General features: G+C 34.0%; 1 protein-coding gene across 4 annotated transcripts; it reads right to left on the bottom strand.

The window, feature by feature from the left end:
* Nucleotides 1-136: 136 nt before the first annotated feature.
* Nucleotides 137-20,301, bottom strand: LOC126810448 (intraflagellar transport protein 88 homolog). Of its 4 annotated transcripts, none has more exons than XM_050535527.1 (25): nt 20,283-20,301; nt 18,553-18,656; nt 18,125-18,193; nt 17,575-17,746; nt 14,491-14,563; nt 14,201-14,291; nt 13,597-13,701; nt 13,267-13,369; nt 12,202-12,316; nt 11,530-11,761; nt 10,859-10,929; nt 9,989-10,075; nt 9,364-9,463; nt 8,904-8,990; nt 6,437-6,506; nt 6,175-6,291; nt 5,747-5,855; nt 5,125-5,163; nt 4,563-4,674; nt 3,397-3,512; nt 2,424-2,542; nt 2,033-2,139; nt 1,561-1,624; nt 1,271-1,384; nt 137-773 (listed from the first exon to the last, which is right to left on the bottom strand). In XM_050535527.1, exons 2-25 carry the CDS (start codon nt 18,652-18,654, stop codon nt 649-651), a joined length of 2,499 nt encoding a protein of 832 aa, XP_050391484.1. In that variant the 5' UTR covers nt 18,655-18,656; nt 20,283-20,301; the 3' UTR covers nt 137-648. The 4 variants fall into 4 exon arrangements, with proteins under 4 accessions (XP_050391484.1, XP_050391485.1, XP_050391482.1 ...); XM_050535528.1 differs by lacking the exon at nt 20,283-20,301 and adding an exon at nt 19,532-19,603 and having other exon boundaries at nt 1,271-1,381; XM_050535525.1 differs by lacking the exon at nt 20,283-20,301 and adding an exon at nt 19,532-19,603.
* Nucleotides 20,302-21,556: the final 1,255 nt, after the last annotated feature.

The raw sequence follows: 21,556 nt of genomic DNA on the forward strand, positions 1-21,556 counted from the left end.
GGGATATAAACATATTTATTTTGCATTTTAAGTTAAGTTTCAAGATCTTTGGGATATAGACATATGTGAAGGGACTTGCATGGGTGAGGACATAATACGTCCACATGAAAATATGGATACAAAGTAACAAATGCAGTAATTTTGTATGTATTTATAATGGAATTTTTAAATTAAATATCACAGTATTAACAACATGTAATTTGTACAATTTAATAATAAACATTAATTACTTCCTGGCTTGTCTTTTCAACAACTTGTTTTCATTTGTATGTAAAAAGTCTGAGCTCAAGTTTATTTTCCTAGACTTCATTTACTTATTACTAGTCGAATTTGTATATTTATCCTTCAGCTTTTATGTTATTTCAAACAATTTTATTATTCAGATATTTCGTTAATATTTACTTGTATGTAAAGCACATTGAAGCATTTCAATGAAGACAGCACTATACAATGTAATAATATTTTTTAAAAAGGTAATAAATTTCCAACTACATGTAGTCAAACAGTTTATCTGTTGTGAGAAACAGCCATTAGTATCAATACATGTTTAGAAATATGTGGAAAGTACATCCATTGTACAAACATGTATATAAATGATAAAAGGACGGAATGTAATAAATAAGATAGTGTGTAGGACAGAATTATGATTTATTCTGGTAAAAGATCATCTCCTAGTTCTTCATCACCAAATTCATCATCGTGAGGATTACGACGTTGAGCTGCAGTTTTTGGTCGTTCCATCTGGGGTCCGAGAGGGTCACTATATGATGCATCTGTAATAAAATAAGATAAATGAGGAAAAAGAAATGAAATCAAATGGGGTCCAACCTTTTTCTAAAGGGTTCTTTTACGTACATGCCAAGATAAACAGTCCTGAAGCATTGACTGAGAGTTTTACAACATCTGGACGTTGCTTGATTAGTTTGCTATTCCCAAACTTATACCTACATTTCCTCCCTTTACTGCAGACATGTGAACAGTAGCCTCCAATCAAAAGTGTGACACTAAGAAAATCAAATCAACTACAGCAACCTCCACGGAACCCTTCACATTGAACGAACCTTGAACTTTGCAACTCAATTATCACAGGTAGACATTTTAGCTGGAAAGTGCGAGACCTGTTATTCGCGATGATCGAGGAATCTGATTAGCTCTCAAGCTGGGTGAATACCCAATCGAAATTAGAGCCGAAGTTGCAGGGTTTTCCCAGCTGACAGAAAGTTCTACCCTTAACTGGTAGACTAACACAGGAAAAAAAATTGATTCTTACCAACATCTTTTTGTCCACCAGTAAAACTATCATCATCACCGTCTGGTAATGTACCTCGTGTCCTTCCACTGTTGGTTCTCTGTCCTTTACGCCCAGCACTTCCATCACGATCTACTTAAATACACAAACAAGAATTGTGTTATTAATTACACAAACAGAGTTGTGTTAGTAATCACCAAGACTTCTGATGTTGTTTTTTTTTTTATCCCATCCCAAAGATCAGACACTGTTTCTTGCCACTTCTTTAGTCATACTCAACCATTATGAATCAAATAAAAGAACTTTTGTACCTTGTTGATCTCGGTCTCTGGTGCCTCTACCACTTCCTGATCTTCTTGTACCACTTGTAGCTCTCTGTAACATATCAGTGATATTATAAAATAAGAATGGAATGTGGTTTCATTTCCTATCAATACAACCATATTTCAATGGTTAAGTTTGCAATTATGTGAGATTGAATAATTTTGTCCTGTTTCAGCATTTATGCGTATTCGATTTCCAACTGCCAAGGGTTCTTATATGTGTACACCAATGTTTTGGCATGTGGACTTGGGAATTTGGACCCATTTGAGAATTTCACTTGACAGTCCAACAGACATTAGCCATGACATGAGAGGGCCAGGCTAAAAAAATCCTGAAGATTTGTCTTATAAGATTCGTCTTAGCCAAAGAATAGATTCAAATTCTAATTCATTAATCCTATGGCTTATTTTCTATAAATGTAATTTGTCAATTCTATAAATGAGAGTTTACTCCACATACCTGGTCTTTCAATTCTTTAGCTTTTTCAGCCTTCTTAAGTTTAGTAGCATACTCCTGGGCATCTTTAAGACCTAAATCTGTACACAGTCTTACCAAAAACTTTAAACCTATTAATAAAATATAAATAATGATAATAATAATACCATTTGGATTCAATCTATATCAGTGTTACTTAAAGTTCCATAAATTAAAGTGAGACCCGGTTCGAGTTCACAGTAAAATATCACCAATCTTGTAATTTGACGTTGATTGGAAATTGATATTTTCATTCATTATTTATAAAATTTGTCAACATTTGGCATTCTCTGCTATAAACATGCCTTCACCACAAATAATGAATCTGAATGAATCCAAGCTGTGAAATTATATACAATATAAATTATAAACTTACATTCAACATTATCAGGGAATTTTCTGTGTATCTGTTTATAAGTTTCTAAAGCTTGTTGATAATTACCACTTCTTCTATGACAACTAGCTATCATTAACTGCCATTTAACCTGATTAGGTCTGAAGAAATAAAACATATAAACGGCTGATCATGCTTCCAAGGATTTTGATTATCTTGCCAATTACGAAATTTAGAATGTTGAATATTTAAACGATGTCCGTCCAAAAATGGTTCATTTCTGTTCAGTATTTACATATGATGAATTGAAAATATCACAACATTCAGAAAACAATATAAAAAGCCCCGGCACCAACTACAAATGTTTTGATTGACCTTTTTTTGAATCTGAATGAATTCAATTCAACATTTTAGCATTTATCTAGAACACATGCCACTTTTCCTACAGACATTTTGTGTTATATCAAGTACAACAACTACAATTAGCTAGACTAGAATATGAGGAAAAAGTGTCATGGTCAAGAACATCTAGCTGATAAGGATCGAAAATTTAAACCATTTCTTAAAATCTAACAGGCTAACCCATGTGTTGTTACAGTGCTCAGTCAGGGTTCAATGTTTTTCCCACCAGCTTTTTATTTTAATTTTATCAAGCATTAAATAAGCTGCTGGTTCATATTTGAAAACAAATAATTAAATCCAAAATTAACAGACAATTAGATAACTCAATAATTGATACCTAATTGATTGTCAAAATAATAATTAAGCATGGGCTATGCATGAGAACGGATGAAAGACATCATAACTAAACAAAGTCTAGAAAACATTTTCCACAGGGAAAAGGAATTTCCATACGAGAAAAATTTATCGAGATAAAACTTGCCAGTTAAAAATGTTATTGCTAAAATTATATTTTTATCGCAATTGCTGGAAATGGCAATCAGCATCATTAGTAATGTGTGGTTAAATAATTTTATAAGACAATATTTGATTATATAAAATGTTATGTACTTACTGAACAATGGCTGCTCTTTCAAAATAATGGACAGCCTTTTCACAGAATTGAGAATCAATATAATACGCTCCTAACCATTCTATAACAGGTATATTGGACGGAAAAAAACGGTAAGACTAGAAAAAAGAAAAAAACTTATATATAAAAATGTTACAAAAAGTATACAATGGGGCACCCTTAGTAATGCAAAGTTTGTGATTGGTTGACTCCATAGTCCATATCAACCTACATGTACAAATCAAATCCTGTGATAAAGAAAATTTGGTGAAATTTTTTGAAAGGCTTTGATTATCGAGAAAACGGTTGATTTGGTGTCTAATCAAGGTCAAAGACACTATTATGCTGTTGTCACAGGTCTGATCGTTCCTGTCTTAAATGTCTTTAAATATGTTAATGGAGTGACTGACCAAATACACAAAATAAAAGTAGGGAAAGGAATGGAGCATGGGTTCCCATGTCAGATGTATGTGCCAGTCAAGACCGAGCGCTATGGACAAAGATAAAAACTGGTTCTGACCCGTCGGTCATTTTGCACGCAGAATAGAGCATATTTTGTGCTGAATCATAAAAATCCTGGATACGACGAAACTCAGTGCATGATGTTATGTAAACAGTCAGGTATAATAAAATTAGCAGTGTTCGTATATGGAAGCAACTGCTAATCAATTATCCTCGGGTATATTGCATTTATCACAATCAATACAGGATCAACATCAAACTTGTTGTTACATCATATTTGTCGACTTTCATCACTCGTGTGCATTCATATTTACTTTGATGTCTTTTCTTGATTACTGAGGTCAATTATGTCTCATCAATACAATAATTCAGTCACTTTGATACTAACATAAGATTACTTTCATTTTTTTAATATGGTCACAGTCTTGTGCAATGCTAGGGAGGAGAATATGGTTGTGATTCCAAATGTCAAGTGTTCTTTTGTGTGCACATACACAGGTGGGCCATGGCTTTCCATCTCATCTGAAAGACACCCTTGATAACAAGGTTTGAAAACTGTTATGGATGAGTCGAGTCTAGTGCCCCAACAGCTCAACTACTGCAAACCACATAGAGAATGAAAATAACATCTAGTTTTAATTAAATGGAAACTTTGTAATATAGATGAAAACAGCTCTTAATATTGATAATAAATTAAAATTTCTTACATCGTAATAATATTGAAAAGCTTGAGATTTGTCCCCCTCAGCATCATATAATTCCCCCATTCTCGCTAAAACACTGGCATCAGATGGTACAACTCCTATTAACTGTAAAAACCTAAAACATACAACATATAATCATTGAATGTTAACATCAATTTATATAAAAGGGGAAATTTGAAAATGTGTATAACACTGAACAGAGTTAAATTTTATACATTTTGAACAAATGGTCTTCATAAAGTGACGATGCGCCATTGACATTTTTCGCTAAAATATAAAATTTCACACAGCTTATTCCACGCTAATATTATATAGCATTTAATTAAAATACCAAGGCTACATTATGTCTAAGCTTGGATTCAATTGGATTTAAAACATGTCTATCATTAAATTTTTGTGGACAACAAAATGGCGGTGGGCTTATTACATAGTGAAGAGAATATTTATCAGGGAAATTTCAATTCCACTTATCTTTGTAAATAATGAACGGAACGGTCCATAATTATATATGCCCAAAATGTGTGGGCGCTTAAAAAGAAATAAAATCTTGAAACAAAAGTCTTACCATTCTGTAGCTTGTGCTGTATCTTCCATCTGATCATATCTTGATAATGTTAAGATAAAAATATCTGTAGCTATTATAATTTCAAATCTAATTCTTGTGATGAATGGAATAGGCCTCCTTTTTCTATAACTCCCACTTTTCATTTGGTTAACTATATCTATAGCGGTTTGGTAATACACTGTATTAATTTTCAGAGATTGAAAACCAAAGTCATTTAGTAAAAGACCCCAGTTTACACAAAGTTATCAAAAGGAGTTTCATGTCTGAGACGACCAGAGTAAATTTTATTTATAGAATGTGATGAAAGACATAAAAATCACCCAGAAATATATTTTGTTGGAATGAAAGTTTATTGACCCTATTTCTTAAAGTGGATTTCTTCTGATTCAATTTGGACATTTGATAACCCAAACCACAAATAGTGAAATTTTAAACTGAAACCCTGGTTTACAACAACAGATATATCATTCGAAATAAATGAGTAACCAATGGGCCCCGATAAATAGTTATGACAGATGTCAGCCAGAGCCTCTGTCAAAATTTGAGCCCCCCCCCCCCAAAAAAAAACAGGACCTAAAAGGTCTTTTATAGCTGTTAGAGTGTGAAAGTATAAAAAGGATACATGTCGGCTATTTGATATAAAACTTGTGGACTATTTCTCATTATAGCGTGTAATTTATAAAAACTGTCTAGCGCTTCTTCTAATCGGGATAATCTTTTATTGGATAAACCTGCAAATTATTAAAAATATAAACAAAAGATATCAGAGTAATGGCACTAAGACATTTATTTTAATATTATTAGAACAATCAATGGCTGGGTGTGGGGTAGAGGGTGTTAGTCTAACGTGAGAACTTTAGATCACAGGGTCTGTCATTGCGTCAAGTGACTTTGCTTCAATCCCAAGTCTGTGACAAAGAGTAGGGTCGCTGCCTAGCATAACGGGTTTTCTCCGGGTCCCTCCCACTGCTTAAGACCCCTATGGACAAGAAAAATATTGAAATAAAATTGTACTCTCTGGTAAAGACCCGCTACGCAGTGACAACTTACCTAAATTATAAAGTGCTTCAACACAAGAAGAATCATTAGATATGGCTTCTTTAAACATTTCTCTAGCTTTTTCATAATCTCTTCTCTGATAATATACATTCCCTTTATTTACCAGAGCTACAATAAATGAAAAATTATAGCAAATGAAAGTATTAAAATGAAAGATTAGCTCTTTGGGATCTTTCAAGCTGTTTCAAAATTTGTTACTATTAAATTCATTCACAAAATAAACAAGGGTATAAATATGAATTAAAAGTCCTACCTGCTGGGTTATATCTATCAGCAGCCATGGCTAATTCAGCGTATTTATCAGCTTGTTGTAAATCAGACTCCTAATATAATTAAATACAAAAATACCACATTAATATCAGACAAAAAAACATCTGGGCCACGTTGTACAAAGTGAGTGCAAGACCTAACCATACAGAAATGAGCTTTTATTATAAATCTCTGTTGAACTAGCATGTGCAGACCTTGAAATACGATGATACGAGGGGGAAAAAAAAGAAGAAAACTCACCTAAGATTAAATTATAGGGTCAATAAAAAGAGCATCACAATCTACAAACAGGCCTGGAAATTAGGCACATTATAAGTCACAATCCCCCTGGTGACTAGCATTTTGTCCGACACAATGATATTTATAACAAATGTGTGACACGTCATTATTTTCTGGCCTAGACATTGAATTGTAACTATGGTAGCTCTCCTACTTATCATATTCAGACGATTTTGGATGAAGACGAATAACCCTTCAACCTTTATGAATCATATAAAAGTACATTACATATTCAAACAAATCTAGGTGACAGCATGAGATCAATCTCCTATGGTTTGTTGTGTGTGACCTTTTATGACATGGTTTGTTGTGCGTGACCTTTCATATGCTTCATGCTGTGGGGCCAACAACTATATAAACAAAAATCATCACGGTCTTGTTGTACAAAGCGTAAGTAATACTTACTCACACTTTTACCCTACAGCTTACGTGTAGAATTTCATGCCCGAGACAAATTTTTCAAGCGATGTGAAGTAAGCATGCATCTAATTCTTTTTACATTCTAATAACACAATAATCTATAACAATATGGATTTAACTGAAGTTAAATAAAATGACCCAATTCCAACTTATACAGAGGCCAGTTGGACGTATTATACACACTTTACTGTTAATAATCTAATTCATTTAAATAGAACAATGGTTTAGGTTGTGTCAGGATTATAAAGATTATATAGATGTGCTGGAAATATAGACAGACACTCAGGGATCACCTACGTAGACTTTTACCTATGTAATAGTGAATTGGGTCTTCTTAGTTTAAAATAGCTGTGGACAAATGTTGATCCATGTTTACACACAGAAAGTTAAACTCAGCTGTGGTCAAGCTCTATGCCATGAAATAATTAGTATTAGATTTTATAACACTGGTATTTATTTTACAATTTTTTAAAAGATGTTCTTCAATTTAAAGAGGTATTTCAATCTAAAACATTGTCTTCATTTTCGGCCAACAATATTTAAATCAACTGTTCTAAAATTACAACCAAACTTGAAACAATATAAAAGAAATTCTCAAATCGATAAAAATTTTTTAAAAAAATGAAGAGAAAAGTTCAGAAATGAAACAACCAACTAAAAAGAGAAATTGAAAGTAGAATCTTTAAAGTCAAAAAAAGGCTGCAAACTAAAATATATACCTCATGTTGCTGTTTCCAAGCATTGCAAAAAATTTAAAATAACTTAATTTATGTGATACAAACATCTCAAAACAACATATTGTCGTTAATACTATTAGAAACAAAACAACATGATTTAAGGATACTACTTCTTGGTATTAGAGTATATAAAGTTTAACGTATATGAAATAAAATGAAATGGGGTTTAAGGTTAACGTCTTATTTTTCAGCACCAACCACGCTAATGAAAGCGGGAATGTGTCCTGCAGTGTGCTATGACCTACTCTTATTTCTATTCCAAATGTCAGGGTATCTTCAATGTGCTGCAGATTGTATCCATGGGACCTAGTTTTTTCTATCCCACCAGGATAAGATAATTCTTCTAGCCATGCCATCTGACCAGCACCACTGATTAAACAATGGCTCCCAGTTTAAAATATGTTACCTGATTAATGAGTCGTGTAAATATATGATCTAATGAAGAGAAGTAGAACACCCACAAATCATTTGTTATTTTGTTTTTATTGTGCTCCTAACATCTAAATATTATTAAAAAGATTCAAATCTAATGCACAATTGAACCTCATTATCTTGAATTTCTATACAAGGTATGCTCTCAATAGCATTATATGTTTAGTGATGCACTTGTGAATATTGGGTGTACTTATTAGACATTAATATCCGGATTACAGCCAGGACCTTGTGCTTGTGAATAATGAGTGTAGCCAGTGAACCTCAAATCAGCACTATGGTGAAGACCTAAGCTCTTTATTAACTCATATTCCTACAGCAATGGTTGTTAAGAGTATTGTCAGCTCATTACCCATTGCTAGATTAGATAACAAATATGGTCAAATGAATTCAATTAAGAATACGCTGAGACAATGCTCTTCATGCCAAATTCTCTTAACTAGAAATTCACAGAAATAAGTAGTTGGTCTCAAATGATTGAAACATTGTGCTTATACATCAATTCAATTATGTCAGATGACTTCAAAATACATGGGATGTTAATATTCCAATCACTGGTGAATAAATACAAAATCTACTTACCAAGAAATATAAGAAAGATAAATTGGTGGCTGCTGTACTCGCTACTTTTGAATCTTTCTTTTCAAATGATTTCAACGTCTCTATAGCCTTAAATGGGAGTAAAAAATATATGGATTAAAAGATAAACCTCCCAGTTCATTTATCCCATACATAACATATTATTTTGATTCTCACCCCACCCCAAAACAAAAAAATTCCAGTTCTCGGACAATCCTTCCAAAAGAAAATGATACAGAAAGGAGGTTTCTATTTTCTTCTGTTCTATTTTGTCAGAAGATCACCTATAAATTGGTCATCCACCAAAACGTTTTTTTTTTTACATTGCCTGTTGAAAATATTCTCATAAATCTTTGAAAAAGTTCAGATATTTTAACAAAAAATACACAGACAAATTGAGACTGGTATTTTCATTAGGTAACTGAATTGTATAAAATATAATCAGAAAGATTTGATCACAAACCTGTTGAAAATCTTTTTCTTTTAAGAACATGATGGCTTTATCAATCTCTAGATCATGTGACAAATCTACGTACTGAGAATTCTTCACTTGTTCAATACATCTGAAAAAATATGAACATTTTATTTTATTCCTGAAGGTAATAAAATTTATAAAAGAATCAATGTATCAGAAAGGAAATGTGTTTTGTTGAAACATGATGTACTCTCTACATTGGAGCATTGAACTTTAAACTATATTCAATTCATGTGAACTGCACAGAGATTTTAAAGGGAGACCACTCTATATCTATCTTATAAACTATATCGCACAACCTTCTCTTTGTATCATATGTTTATGTAGTTTTCAGAATAATATATTAATCAAGACATAAAGTTGTCTTGATTATGTTATTTCATCCCTTGTGCATAGCAGTTTTACAGAAGAAGAGAGATTTTAACGTTTGCCATTTTATGACTAATTTACTATATTATGATCTTTTTGTTTGAAAATAATGTGTGTAATTTTACACAGACTGTAGAGCTTCACTTCTTGGAATGCAACCGTCTAGGAATATACTACCATGAGTGGCAGCAAGTGACTAAAACTTGAATTCCAAAAATAAGGATACTTGACCCTCAACACTTACGAATCATAGCCTTCAGAAAAAGTACTTTCTACTGCTGGTGATATAATCTTTACAGCTGTCTTTAAACATCTCTCTGCTTCATATTTCCTGATATAAAAAAAAGTTACACATCATACATATAATTAAGACAAAAAATAACTCATCATCACAATGTCAGGTATAAATTCACACTTGTTCAAGTGCAATTCCTCTGGTGCCTGTCATTTTCTCTGGCACAGATTTGTCTCTTCTGTGTTTTTAAAAGGCATGTTTAATACATGACAGGCAAAGAGTTCAATTGTCAGGTAAAACTTCAAAAATGTCTGATATTAACTAAAATCCATATATCCAGACCCAGAAATAGTAACACAATACATAAATCAGGTTGCCAGCAAATGACATATATACCCCCACCAGCTAAGTCATACGAGCAGTCCACAAAGGTTTTTTTTGACTACATCAAATGGGTTTTTTTTTTGTTCTTTTGTACTATTTCCATTTTGTATCAATGAGCAAATTGATACAATAAAATCTTATCTCATCATTGTGAATCTTTAGGTAAATAAAAAGCAAATCTTTATATTGTATGACATTATTGGCAATTGGACAAGATCCTATGACATGTAACCAAGGACAGTAACTCTATATAAGTAATTATCAGAAATTTTTGCAACAGAATTATTCCTTAAGCCCATTTTCCATGTATGCATTTCCGTGCACATTTTCACCGGTTACATGGAAACGTTTTCATTACAGTGAAAACGCCACAAAAAGTACATAAGAACACTGGCCTTACACCTGTTCTGAACAATGCTTCAACCATAAAAGTATCGGATTTGCTTGAAAGTTACATTTGATGTTAGCATATAAAATCAAAACAAGTATGCTTACCTTTCTCTCTCTATTTTTCGCAACGCATCATTTTTAATCACCTCCAACACCAGATTATTTTGTTTTTCATCCTAAATTTTAAAAAAAAATTATTAAGCAAATTTGTTTTAACTTATCCAAAAGCCCTTCCTGTCATCATATAATTACTTTGCCTTCAAAAATGTTCTTGATGGATCCTACGGGTCATCTTCTGGCAAATTGACATTGGAATATATAGGTTTCTTGTTGACCAACTTAGAGCTCTCACTTCAAAATTAGCCAGGTATTTTTTCCAAAGGTGAGAATTTTAAGCATTACACTAATTTCTGTATCAAGGCTTTTACTAAAAACATAATGACTATAAATCTAACTATATGTATTGTATTTTATGATTTAAAGTTCTGCTCCAATTGATCAATTTCACTCCAGAAAAATATAAGGTACACATTTAAATCTAAAGCAGTGTTCTGGTCTTTCCTCAGAGTTTTCGATAATTAGGTCAAACCAATTTAATTTTTAGTTCTGTGGTCTTGGATAAATAGTCACCCAAATGTCACCGTCAGTCAAATCAAAACGGGCTAATATGATTGAAACAAGAGCACTGGATCCATAATATTGAGAAGTCTGATTAACCAAAGCTATAAGTTTAACAAGAATTGTTGGTTGATCCCATTAAATCAATTTCCACTTACAGTTTGTGCTAAATATTTGTCTTCATCATCGATCTTCAAATCAACTGTCAATAATTTCTGGAAACCTCGTCTCATCTTCTCTCGATCACCGAGAGCAAAGTAACACAGTATGAGATTAAACCCGGTTTTAAAGTTAGGCGATTCAGACATAATGTGTTCAAAGGATGTAATAGCATCATTGTATTGGCCCATCTTTGTAAACACTATTCCAATATTCTGCATTATCTTTGTTCTAAAATAAAATAAAAGAAATAGAGTGAATCTAAATAAATTTCCACATCTTAGGATCAGAATCTAAAGATTACAAACAATGCAAATTTTGTGTTATCATTCTTATAACACCTATTATAGCTTAAAAATCATACTGGTTAAATGACATTTAGGAATTGAAAACAATAGAAGTGATTAATATTTTAAAACACAAAAACTTAATGATCTTGCACTGGTTAAACAAAATTTAAACTGACAATGTGAAACCTGGCAGGAAAATCCTAAGGAACTGCTGATTTACCTATGCTCCATGCCCATCAAAGCTGCCACAATCCAATGTAAACATGCTTTATCTATATGAATAGTCAAAACTGGTTAATTGAAATTATTCATTTTGACAATTGGGGACCTTCAGCAAAGGAAGAATGCTTGTTCAAATTTCACTAATAAAAAGTAACTGACCTCATTTCTTTATGTGTATTAGGAACTTGATCTAAAGCCATTCTGTAATATTTGATAGCTTTAGGATAATTCTTCTGTTTAAAATAAATATTACCCATATTAACCTTCAGTCGACCTGAAACAAGTATAAAGAAAAGAAATGAAATGGGGATTAACGTTCTATGACATGACTGGGTGTCAATGTACAGGAGAAAACCTTGGTTTGTTGTCACATGCGAATGACTAGTAGTAGGCACACTCTCCTTGTCACTCCCACTGGGGCGACCTTGACAAGCAGGAACTGGGCTTGAAAAATCCTATAAGGTCTGGAATATATGACTCTAGTTAGATCTGATAAAATGTCAGGCAATAATGAACTAACAGTCCTTCACATTTATCAAATTGTGCAGGAGTCATAAGAAGTTCCTGCCAATTTTAAAAATGAGAAAAAAGTTCCCATAAAAAAAAATTCTTTAATTATATTGCAAGAGTAATTCTACTACATTTCCTTAAAATTAAGGAGAGCCGAATTGTATTTCTGCTTTTAATATTTGGTGAATATGTTTGGTGAATATGGTAGCGTCAGAATTATCATTATGGAAAGTGATAGCTCAAACTTATACAAGTTAAAAATAAACAAAAACTGAAAGTAGTTATTTAATCTCAATATTTAGGAGAGCGATTTAGCTAATTTGCAGGAGTCTTTAATGACTCCCACAAAGGAAAGTCAAGGTGTGTCAAGTGGAGCAGAAGCAAAAGCTCACCTTAAACGTGAAGGACTGAACTAATACCTGACATATTTAACTTTATGCCGGATATGTATTATTTGTGGCAGACAGAATGACAGAGACCTTGTCTGACAAAAACATAATTTGTGTCTGACAATGTCTGTGACAGGTGGCTTATTTCCAGGCTTGCTTCTCAGTCTACCCCAAAATTTAAACCATGGACATTCTAGTTAAGATGCCAGTGCACTTCTGCTAAAAAATGCTGACCCCCTAAAATGTAGATACATCCAGTTCGTAAATCAAGTCTATCATATTTGACCAAATTAAAAGAAGTCATGCAATCATGAAGTCAACTCACCTGCATTACTAAACATTCTATTTTTGACGATAACTTGGTATGTATTTAAAGCTTCTGTATACATCTCATTAGATGAATATTGATTGGCTAGATTAAATAATACCTGTCAAATATAATAATTAATTAAATAATATTGATTGGCTAGGTGAAATAATACCAGTTAAATATAATAATTATTTAAATAATATTGATTGGCTAGATATATAATTGTCATATCGACATAGATTTTATGTGCACCCCAATTTATGTTTATAGGTTGTTGAACCTTAACGATTAGACCCAGGCCCTCCACCCCAAGATAAAAAGATGAATAAATGTTTAAAATCTTACAGAGTAAGTTAAATCTAGGTTTATAGTATCTCCCATTGATTGTGTTTCTCTCTGTCGCACCAATATTCTCTCTTTTCTACCAGCTTCTTTCGCTTTCTCTAGAGCCTGTAAAATACAAAATAAATATACAATAAATATAACTAATACAACAGAAGCCATCAACTTGAATAACATACATATCTACATTCTGTTTCGTTTTTTTATACTTTCAATGTCCTCCCACAGAATTAAAACATATTTATTCATATAAATATATGTGGGATGCAAGCCTGCAAATAAACCACCATTCACACATTGTCAGACACAAATTCAGGCATTGTCAAGATACAATTCCTTTGGTACCTGTCATTTTGTCTGGCATAGATTTGTCTTGTTTCATTGTTTTTAATGATACGTATAACACACATCTAGCACAAAGTTAAAAATTTCAGATAATAGGTCATTTGTGCCTGCTGGGATCACTCTATTAATTTTCTTCCTGTATTCATCATCCATGTAACGTTTGTTTTATTTTTTTTTGCGCCATATTTACAGACGCATATACATAACATAGCAGTTGAAGATCACCATGACTATTTTTAGACATATAATAGATATAACATACCAGCACAAGATCACCTCGACTATTAGCAAAACAACTTTCTTCTATCAGCTGATTCACATTCTTCTCCAGTTGTTTTATCTTCTCCTCAGGACTGGAAAATAAGCAGAGTAAAGTGTTAATAAAATGTGAAATACCATTCTGTTCCATTGCGAGAACAATAATTGATTCTTATCCTTTAGATACATCCAGAGTATGAGACATACTTATTAAAGAACAATTACTTAATATTACATTTTGAAAACATTGAGAGAATACTCTCCTGACACAAACCTTCGATTTTTATATCTTACCTATCTTCAGGTTTTGGTTCGAGAGGTGGAGCTGGACCTTTAGCCCCTATATTCATTGGATCAAAACCAGTACCTACAAAACAATTGACTCAATGACAGCTGTTACGATTTAAAGTGCATGCTTTAAACCAATCGACCACTCAACCCCCTGATTTAAGAGAATCTTTTAGGACTGGTGAACAAGAATTTAATGCCGATATCATGGCCCATTGATCAAATTCAGACGTTCAGATACTTCATACAAGATCAATAGTCAAGGACATCAAGTCACATTCTAAGTTAGTGCTTGAATTTTTAACTATTCAGTGCCTGTGAAGATATCTTCTAGAACCGTAATAAAAATGATACTTATAATGCACAACTATTCAATCCACTATGGAATACTTTAGGTGCCAATAAATGTTCTCATTTTGGATTGTTATGATAATGATTAAATTACAAAGTTTTCACTTTAGACTTAAACCAGCGGCTGCCAGGCAGGATACGCCCACATTTTCGAGAGATGGATAGAGAACAAGCTAACAAGAAAGTGATTTTTCCTACAATCAAGGGCCATAATTCAGGAAATTACAATTCGATATGCGCAAATATCGAAAGGAACTGAACGAACAACAGTCCTCCTTAGGGTGTAATGGTGACATAATAGAACGTTTTTTTAAATCGGATAAAAATTATGACTTCTATAGGGTCCACAAGCTAAAAACGTGATTTTTCGTACAATCAGGGGCCATAATTCAGGAAGTTACGGTCCGATATGCACGAATATCGAAAGGAACCGAGATCTTTGGGTTATAAACTTACATTTCAAGTTTCAACAAAATCGGATAAAGATTGTGACCCCTATAGGGTCCACAACCTTGATATACCATATTCTTAGGCTAATTGGGAACGAACGGCGGCCATTTTGTCTGTCAATTTTGGGCCGATTTTCACGAAATTCGAACTCAGTCATCCTTAGGGTGTAACGGTGATATAATAGAATGGTTTTTTAAATCGGATAAAAATTATGACTTCTATAGGGTCCACAAGCTAAAAACGTGATTTTTCGTACAATCAGGGGCCATAATTCAGAAAGTTACTGTCCGATATGCGCGAATATCGATAGGAACTGAGATCTTTGGATTATAAACTTACATTTCAAGTTTCAACAAAATCGGATCAAAATTGTGACCTCTATAGGGTCCACAACCTTGATATACCATATTCTTACGCTATTTGGGAACGAACAGTGGCCATTTTGTCTGTCAATTTTGGGCCGATTTTCACGAAATTCGAACTCAGTCCTCCTTAGGGTGTAACGGTCCACAAGCTAAAAACGTGATTTTTCGTACAATCAGGGGCCATAATTCAGGAAGTTACGGTCCGATATGCACGAATATCGAAAGGAACCGAGATCTTTGGGTTATAAACTTACCTTTCAAGTTTCAACAAAATCGGATAAAAATTGTGACCCCTATAGGGTCCACAACCTTGATATACCATATTCTTACACTATTTGGGAACGAACGGCGGCCATTTTGTCTGTCAATTTTGGGCCGATTTTCACGAAATTCGAACTCAGTCATCCTTAGGGTGTAACGGTGATATAATAGAACGTTTTTTTAAATCGGATAAAAATTATGACTTCTATAGGGTCCACAAGCTAAAAACGTGATTTTTCGTACAATCAGGGGCCATAATTCAGGAAGTTACGGTCCGATATGCACGAATATCGAAAGGAACCAAGATCTTTGGGTTATAAACTTACATTTCAAGTTTCAACAAAATCGGATAAAAATTGTGACCCCTGTATTGAAGAGTTCTGCTTCCAAATGTTTTAAAGTAATGCTACCTTGTATTCAGGCTTATATAAAAACAAACATGCACCTTGTTCTCTCAATTGTTAAAACAAATTATTCAAGGTCTAGATAAATAAATAGACACTTGAGTCTTATTCCAAAATTTTAGTTAAAAATTTCAAAACTTGAAAAATTTGGAACCTAAATCTTTTCAAAAGAGCATCCAAGTAATACAGGCATTTCTAAAGAAAGTAAATGCTGTTTTACGGCACATTAGCACTAGGGCTGGCAATCGATCCTGTTTCAAGTATCGATTATCGCGGACCATCCGCCAATCGATAATCGATAATATCGGCAAATTATTTTGACTTACAATTGTTGAATTGGTTAGAAAACAATCAGAATTTGTACACGAATTATATGCGAGTTTATGCTGTGATATCATTCTGTATACATGTAGAATTTTTTTTTCCGTTAATTTGACATTTGACAATAAAATAATAGCATTCCATAGCAAAACCAAGGTTTAGAAGGAAACAACTCAATCAACTTCGTTTGGAAGACAGAAACCGCCATCGCTCGCCATATCTTTGTCGCTTATGACCTGAATAATACTGAGTAAAATGTAGTTATTTCCCTTTGATCACATGAAACAAATTCTTCAGTTCGCCGTAACAGTTTATTTCTTGCAGTGATTTCTTCGCACTGGGGAAATTAAAAAACTCCTCTTCAGACATTTCTTCGCAAATTTCTTAATAAATTAATAAATTTTATAAAGGGAAAGAACGTGTTTGACTTAGAAACAGAGAAGACGAAAGAACTGAAGAGTTAAAATAAGGGACACAACTGGATGTTACGTGAAACCATTGGCTCTCATCATGACATAAGCGGCCAACATTTCTCACCGGTTGCGTCTAGCGCGAAAAAAAAACCAACAAACGTGTGTGTTTTATTATGACTATTCTGTTTAATTACAGTTCTAGGCCCAAGCACGCGTTGCAAAGAATACAGTGATAAGGATTATTTTTATGGACTTCTTCTTGCAAGTGAAGTACCTATAATTGCGCGATAATCGATATTTTAAAACTGTATCGATAATCGATTTTCAAAACACTTACCGACGATTATCGGCAATTATCGATTATTTCCGCCAGCCCTAATTAGCACCAAATGTGCTATATTATACATGTACATAATGTTCACAAACAACAAAAATTCAAATTGGTGTGGCCTAAAGGTACATATTTGATGTTGGAAATTTTTACTGGCAAAGAAAAAGTTAAATTACTTGGAGCTTTAAGCTTACCTCTATTTCCTGCTGATGTATACCCTGCAGCTCGGACAGCTGTCATTGGTCGAGCAGCTCCATCCGCTGGTACAGCTCCGGTTATTGGTCGACCCATGGATGAAGGCATGGCATTTCTGCCCCTTGCTGCCGTTGCCAATCTACCAGCTTGCATTCCTGGAAATTTTCCTGTCTGAAAAATTATTAATAAACCTTTTTAGTCATGTTCCCATAATAGTAAACTATCAATTTATTTATCTTCTTTCTCAAACCAATATCAATATTAATAATCCTACATGTATGACACTTTGGAACATGTACATATGGACAAGTTCGGGTCCTTGTAATCATTAGAAAAATGTGATTTCTATTACATTTTGTTTTGTAGCTCATTTGAGAAAGGACTCGAAACTAGTGCTTCCTAGACTGCCTCAAAATGCTTGTATAGTCCTACAACATACAAGTATTGAAATGACACCGGTAGTTTGATGTACTCAAAACAGCAGTAGTCTCTAATCGTCTGGTTGCTAAAGATTTACAGGAATTTTAAAATGAAAAACTCTTTCCTTACTGGTGGTGGCCGTCTACCATGACTAGTTCGTAAAACTGCTTTTTGAAATGATTCATCATGCTGTAGATCCTACAAAAAAACAGATGGTATCATAGTTAATAAACTATATAAAAACACACAAAGGTCACTGAATGTGGCATATAATAAGCCTAAGACATTAGATTTGACATGTTATTTGAGAAAAAATAAAAAATATGCTTCCCCATTCAATGCTCAAACGCTGTATCCAAATTTGGCATCTCGACCACTCTTGTTTAAAGCCACCAATTTTATTTGGTAATTCAAGAGTAAGTAGTGCAGTATACTAGTGAGACCTCCAGCTGCTGTTAAAGACAGTGTGAATGGTTCTGACAAATGCCATGGACACATGTGTTACTGACAGAGTGGAGAAAGTCTCACCCTATGAGAAATGGTAGTGAAACACATACCTCAGTATCTAATGTAGCACTGTAATCATTAAACCCTGAATACATATCTTCTTCTTCATCTCCAGCTAAATGTACATGTTCCATCATGCTCAATCTGTTCATAACTACAAAATATAATTAATAATTTATAATGATCATAGTTTATACACTACCTTGGTATTGTAAAAAGGATGGGAAACAAGTCCCTACCACCTTATTCGAGGAAACAAGAGCCAAACACACTGCCTGAGGATTGAACATGCAATCTAATCTTCTGCTAGATCTATTCCTGTCCTTGTGTTTGATGTTGAATGAAGGGCCTTCTTTACCCAAAGAACTACATGATTGTCTTTCGTGAATCGTGTTTACAATCTTTATTTAGGAATCACAACCCTGCTGTATTGTGCAATACCGTAGGTCTACATCATAGGCTATTCTTTTCACTGTAGCGGGATCCAGCACTAGGCCTAATTGGTGGACTGGACATACAGTTTGTACATGTATGTAGAGTGGGAAAAGGATCTATAAGCTACGGTAATGGATCCCAATTCCATTCAGGTAATGTTTAGAAACTTTATCTAAGAACTGAGCAATGTAGACCTACCTAGTACCGTTCGGAACAATAATATTTACAGTTTAGAAATTTAACAGACAAGAACAATAGTTTTCATTGGTAGGCCTATATTTTACTACTGATTTTTTTTCAGACTGTTGACGCTGTGTTTGGTAATACAACTGGCTGTTTCTTTTAGTTAAGCGGCATTGGCATCAATATCTTATACCGGGTTGATTTAATTGATTATTAATGATAATATATTTAGATCTATCGTTACCGGGTACAAAAAATAACGGTCCTGATGATAGTGATAGTGTCGACTGTTGTCGGCGTTTCCACCTAGGTTTTTAAAGAAAATATGTCAATCACTTGTCTGAGGATAAACAACGGAATGCTAAAGGAATTCTAGTGATTTTTTAAAAATTGAGCGTTGTACATACTTACCCCCTTTATGGGGTTTTATTTAAGAAATGTATCTTCAGCTTACAAGCACTGTATCTGTCAGAAAGAATTTCTCGTCCCATAATGCTCTTCTTTCAGGTGCGTTTAGTAACGGAAGTAAACTAACTTTTATTTACTTCCGTTGGAAGCACTAACACGAAAGTAGAAAAAAAAAGTAGACACAAGTCAGGGATAATTCTATTTGCTTACCGTACCGTTCAAGTGGATCAAAACCATACCACTTGGCTTAGTGATCTAAAGGGCACGTGTCAGACCACTCGACCAGCCTATTTACAACCCATGGCCATAGTACAGTAGTAGTGTGAGGAGATAATTAATGAACTTCTGCAACAACTGGGCTAACGAAGACGTGTTTGTGCCATACAGTGTGCTATGACAGATTTTGCCCGAACCACGAATTCCAACTGTCAATGGTTATTTTAGTAAAATAATTTTACATGTAGGCCTACGGAAATATGTAGCCTACACACTACACGAAACTCGTGTTTTGTCTCATCCCAACAAGACGCTGTTGGTAAATAAAGACACAGAGTGCTCGAAATGATATAGTTATCTCTAGTGCAAACTCTTTCGTGCGTTTGGTTCATCATCATTACTTGTTTCATCAACTTTTGGGGAAGTTTAATTACTGATGTCCCATGAATAAGGCTGCAGCAGTCTAGTTGGTTGATTGATGGATTGATTGATTTAGATTTTGGTTGTAAAATCATGCAATAAGGCTATATTGAACCACCTTTTAGTAGCTGTACTCCGGGGTGGGAATAAAGTATTCTCGGAGAGGCTCCTCGGCAGACGACAACAACCTGGTTAGTTGCTTAAAATTCTGGTGGGCATAGCATATAGGGTGGGTCCGTCTTCGTTAGCCCAATCGGTGCCCATATTGTTTCATTTCATAGGCTACTATTTAGTAGCTATAATCACGAAAAACATGAAACCCCCGAACAACAGGTGACCGGCCTCTAAAGGGTAACATACTCCTCGCAGTGTTTCGTTTGATTAGAGCTAAATATGATGGGTAAAGGCTCAGAGCAAAGACCCATTGCAGATCTCGCGAAAGGACACGAGATGTAAATAGGGTTAGTGATTGTTTACAAGAGTGTGAGTTAGGGTTGGCCCTAACCCTAAAATTTACACATCGTGACCTAAGACGAAATCTGCAATGGCTCCTGGGTTTTAAAACAGTTAGATCTGTTTGATATTGCCAACATCAAGTTTGGTCAAAGATCACGAGATGTAACCATATCTAGCGCTAATGACAACACTAAACCTAACGCTTAATCTGCAATCTCGCGCTCTAACATTATTTACATCTCAGCGACCTTGACGAAAATTGAGTTGGCCATAACAAATAGATCTAGCCCCGAGTTCACAAAACATTCCGACTTAAATTGAGAATTTACTCAAAATTATTCGCCTTATTTTAACTAAAATATAGCCCTTTATGAAACTTTTGTTGTTTTAATGTATCAAATTCATCAATAAGAAACTATGTGCAAAGATTTGTGTTTCTGGATTGTGGTAGTGTCGCCCGATGTGCATAAAGAATTTCAAACCAGTGGCCCAAACTCGTCCATTTGTCTACTTGCTTGGCGTATGCGAGCCAATCAACTATCGTGCACGTGCATGCTTCGACTATAAAACTGGACGCGTATCATTTATCTGGGGGAGTTTCGGTTAGCAACTCCCGAGGTAAGGTAACCTTATCATATGTAAGACACAGACCGGTTGTCAGAGTCGATAATCGCCTCATATCAACCAGATTGTGTTGATTTTCATTTCTTTTATATACTATTCAAAAAAAGTAGGGGATATTTGATTTTTAAGTGTTATTAAAGTCACCTAATGAAACTGACGAAGAAACAAATGACAAAATGAAATGAAGTTCACATTCATCGATTTATTCCAAATGATCGTTAGACTAAGTAAGGCACAGACTGACCATTATAAGGGTAAAATGATACCCGGGGTCAAACAGCAAAGTTACCACAGCATCACAACCAAGTCAGT

This window comes from Patella vulgata, chromosome 2, assembly GCF_932274485.2.
Source record: "Patella vulgata chromosome 2, xgPatVulg1.2, whole genome shotgun sequence".
Classification (NCBI taxonomy): domain Eukaryota; kingdom Metazoa; phylum Mollusca; class Gastropoda; family Patellidae; genus Patella; species Patella vulgata.

Bases quoted from the DNA above. Each gene is read 5' to 3' on its own strand.
- LOC126810448 (XM_050535527.1), bottom strand. From the start codon at position 18,654: ATGAACAGATTGAGCATGATGGAACATGTACATTTAGCTGGAGATGAA. The intron at 10,076-10,858 runs GTAAGCATACTT...TTTTTATATCAG, and splicing joins CGAAAAATAGAGAGAGAAAG to GAAATATGAAGCAGAGAGAT. The intron at 2,140-2,423 runs GTAAGTTTATAA...TTTTATTAATAG, and splicing joins ATTCCCTGATAATGTTGAAT to GTTTAAAGTTTTTGGTAAGA.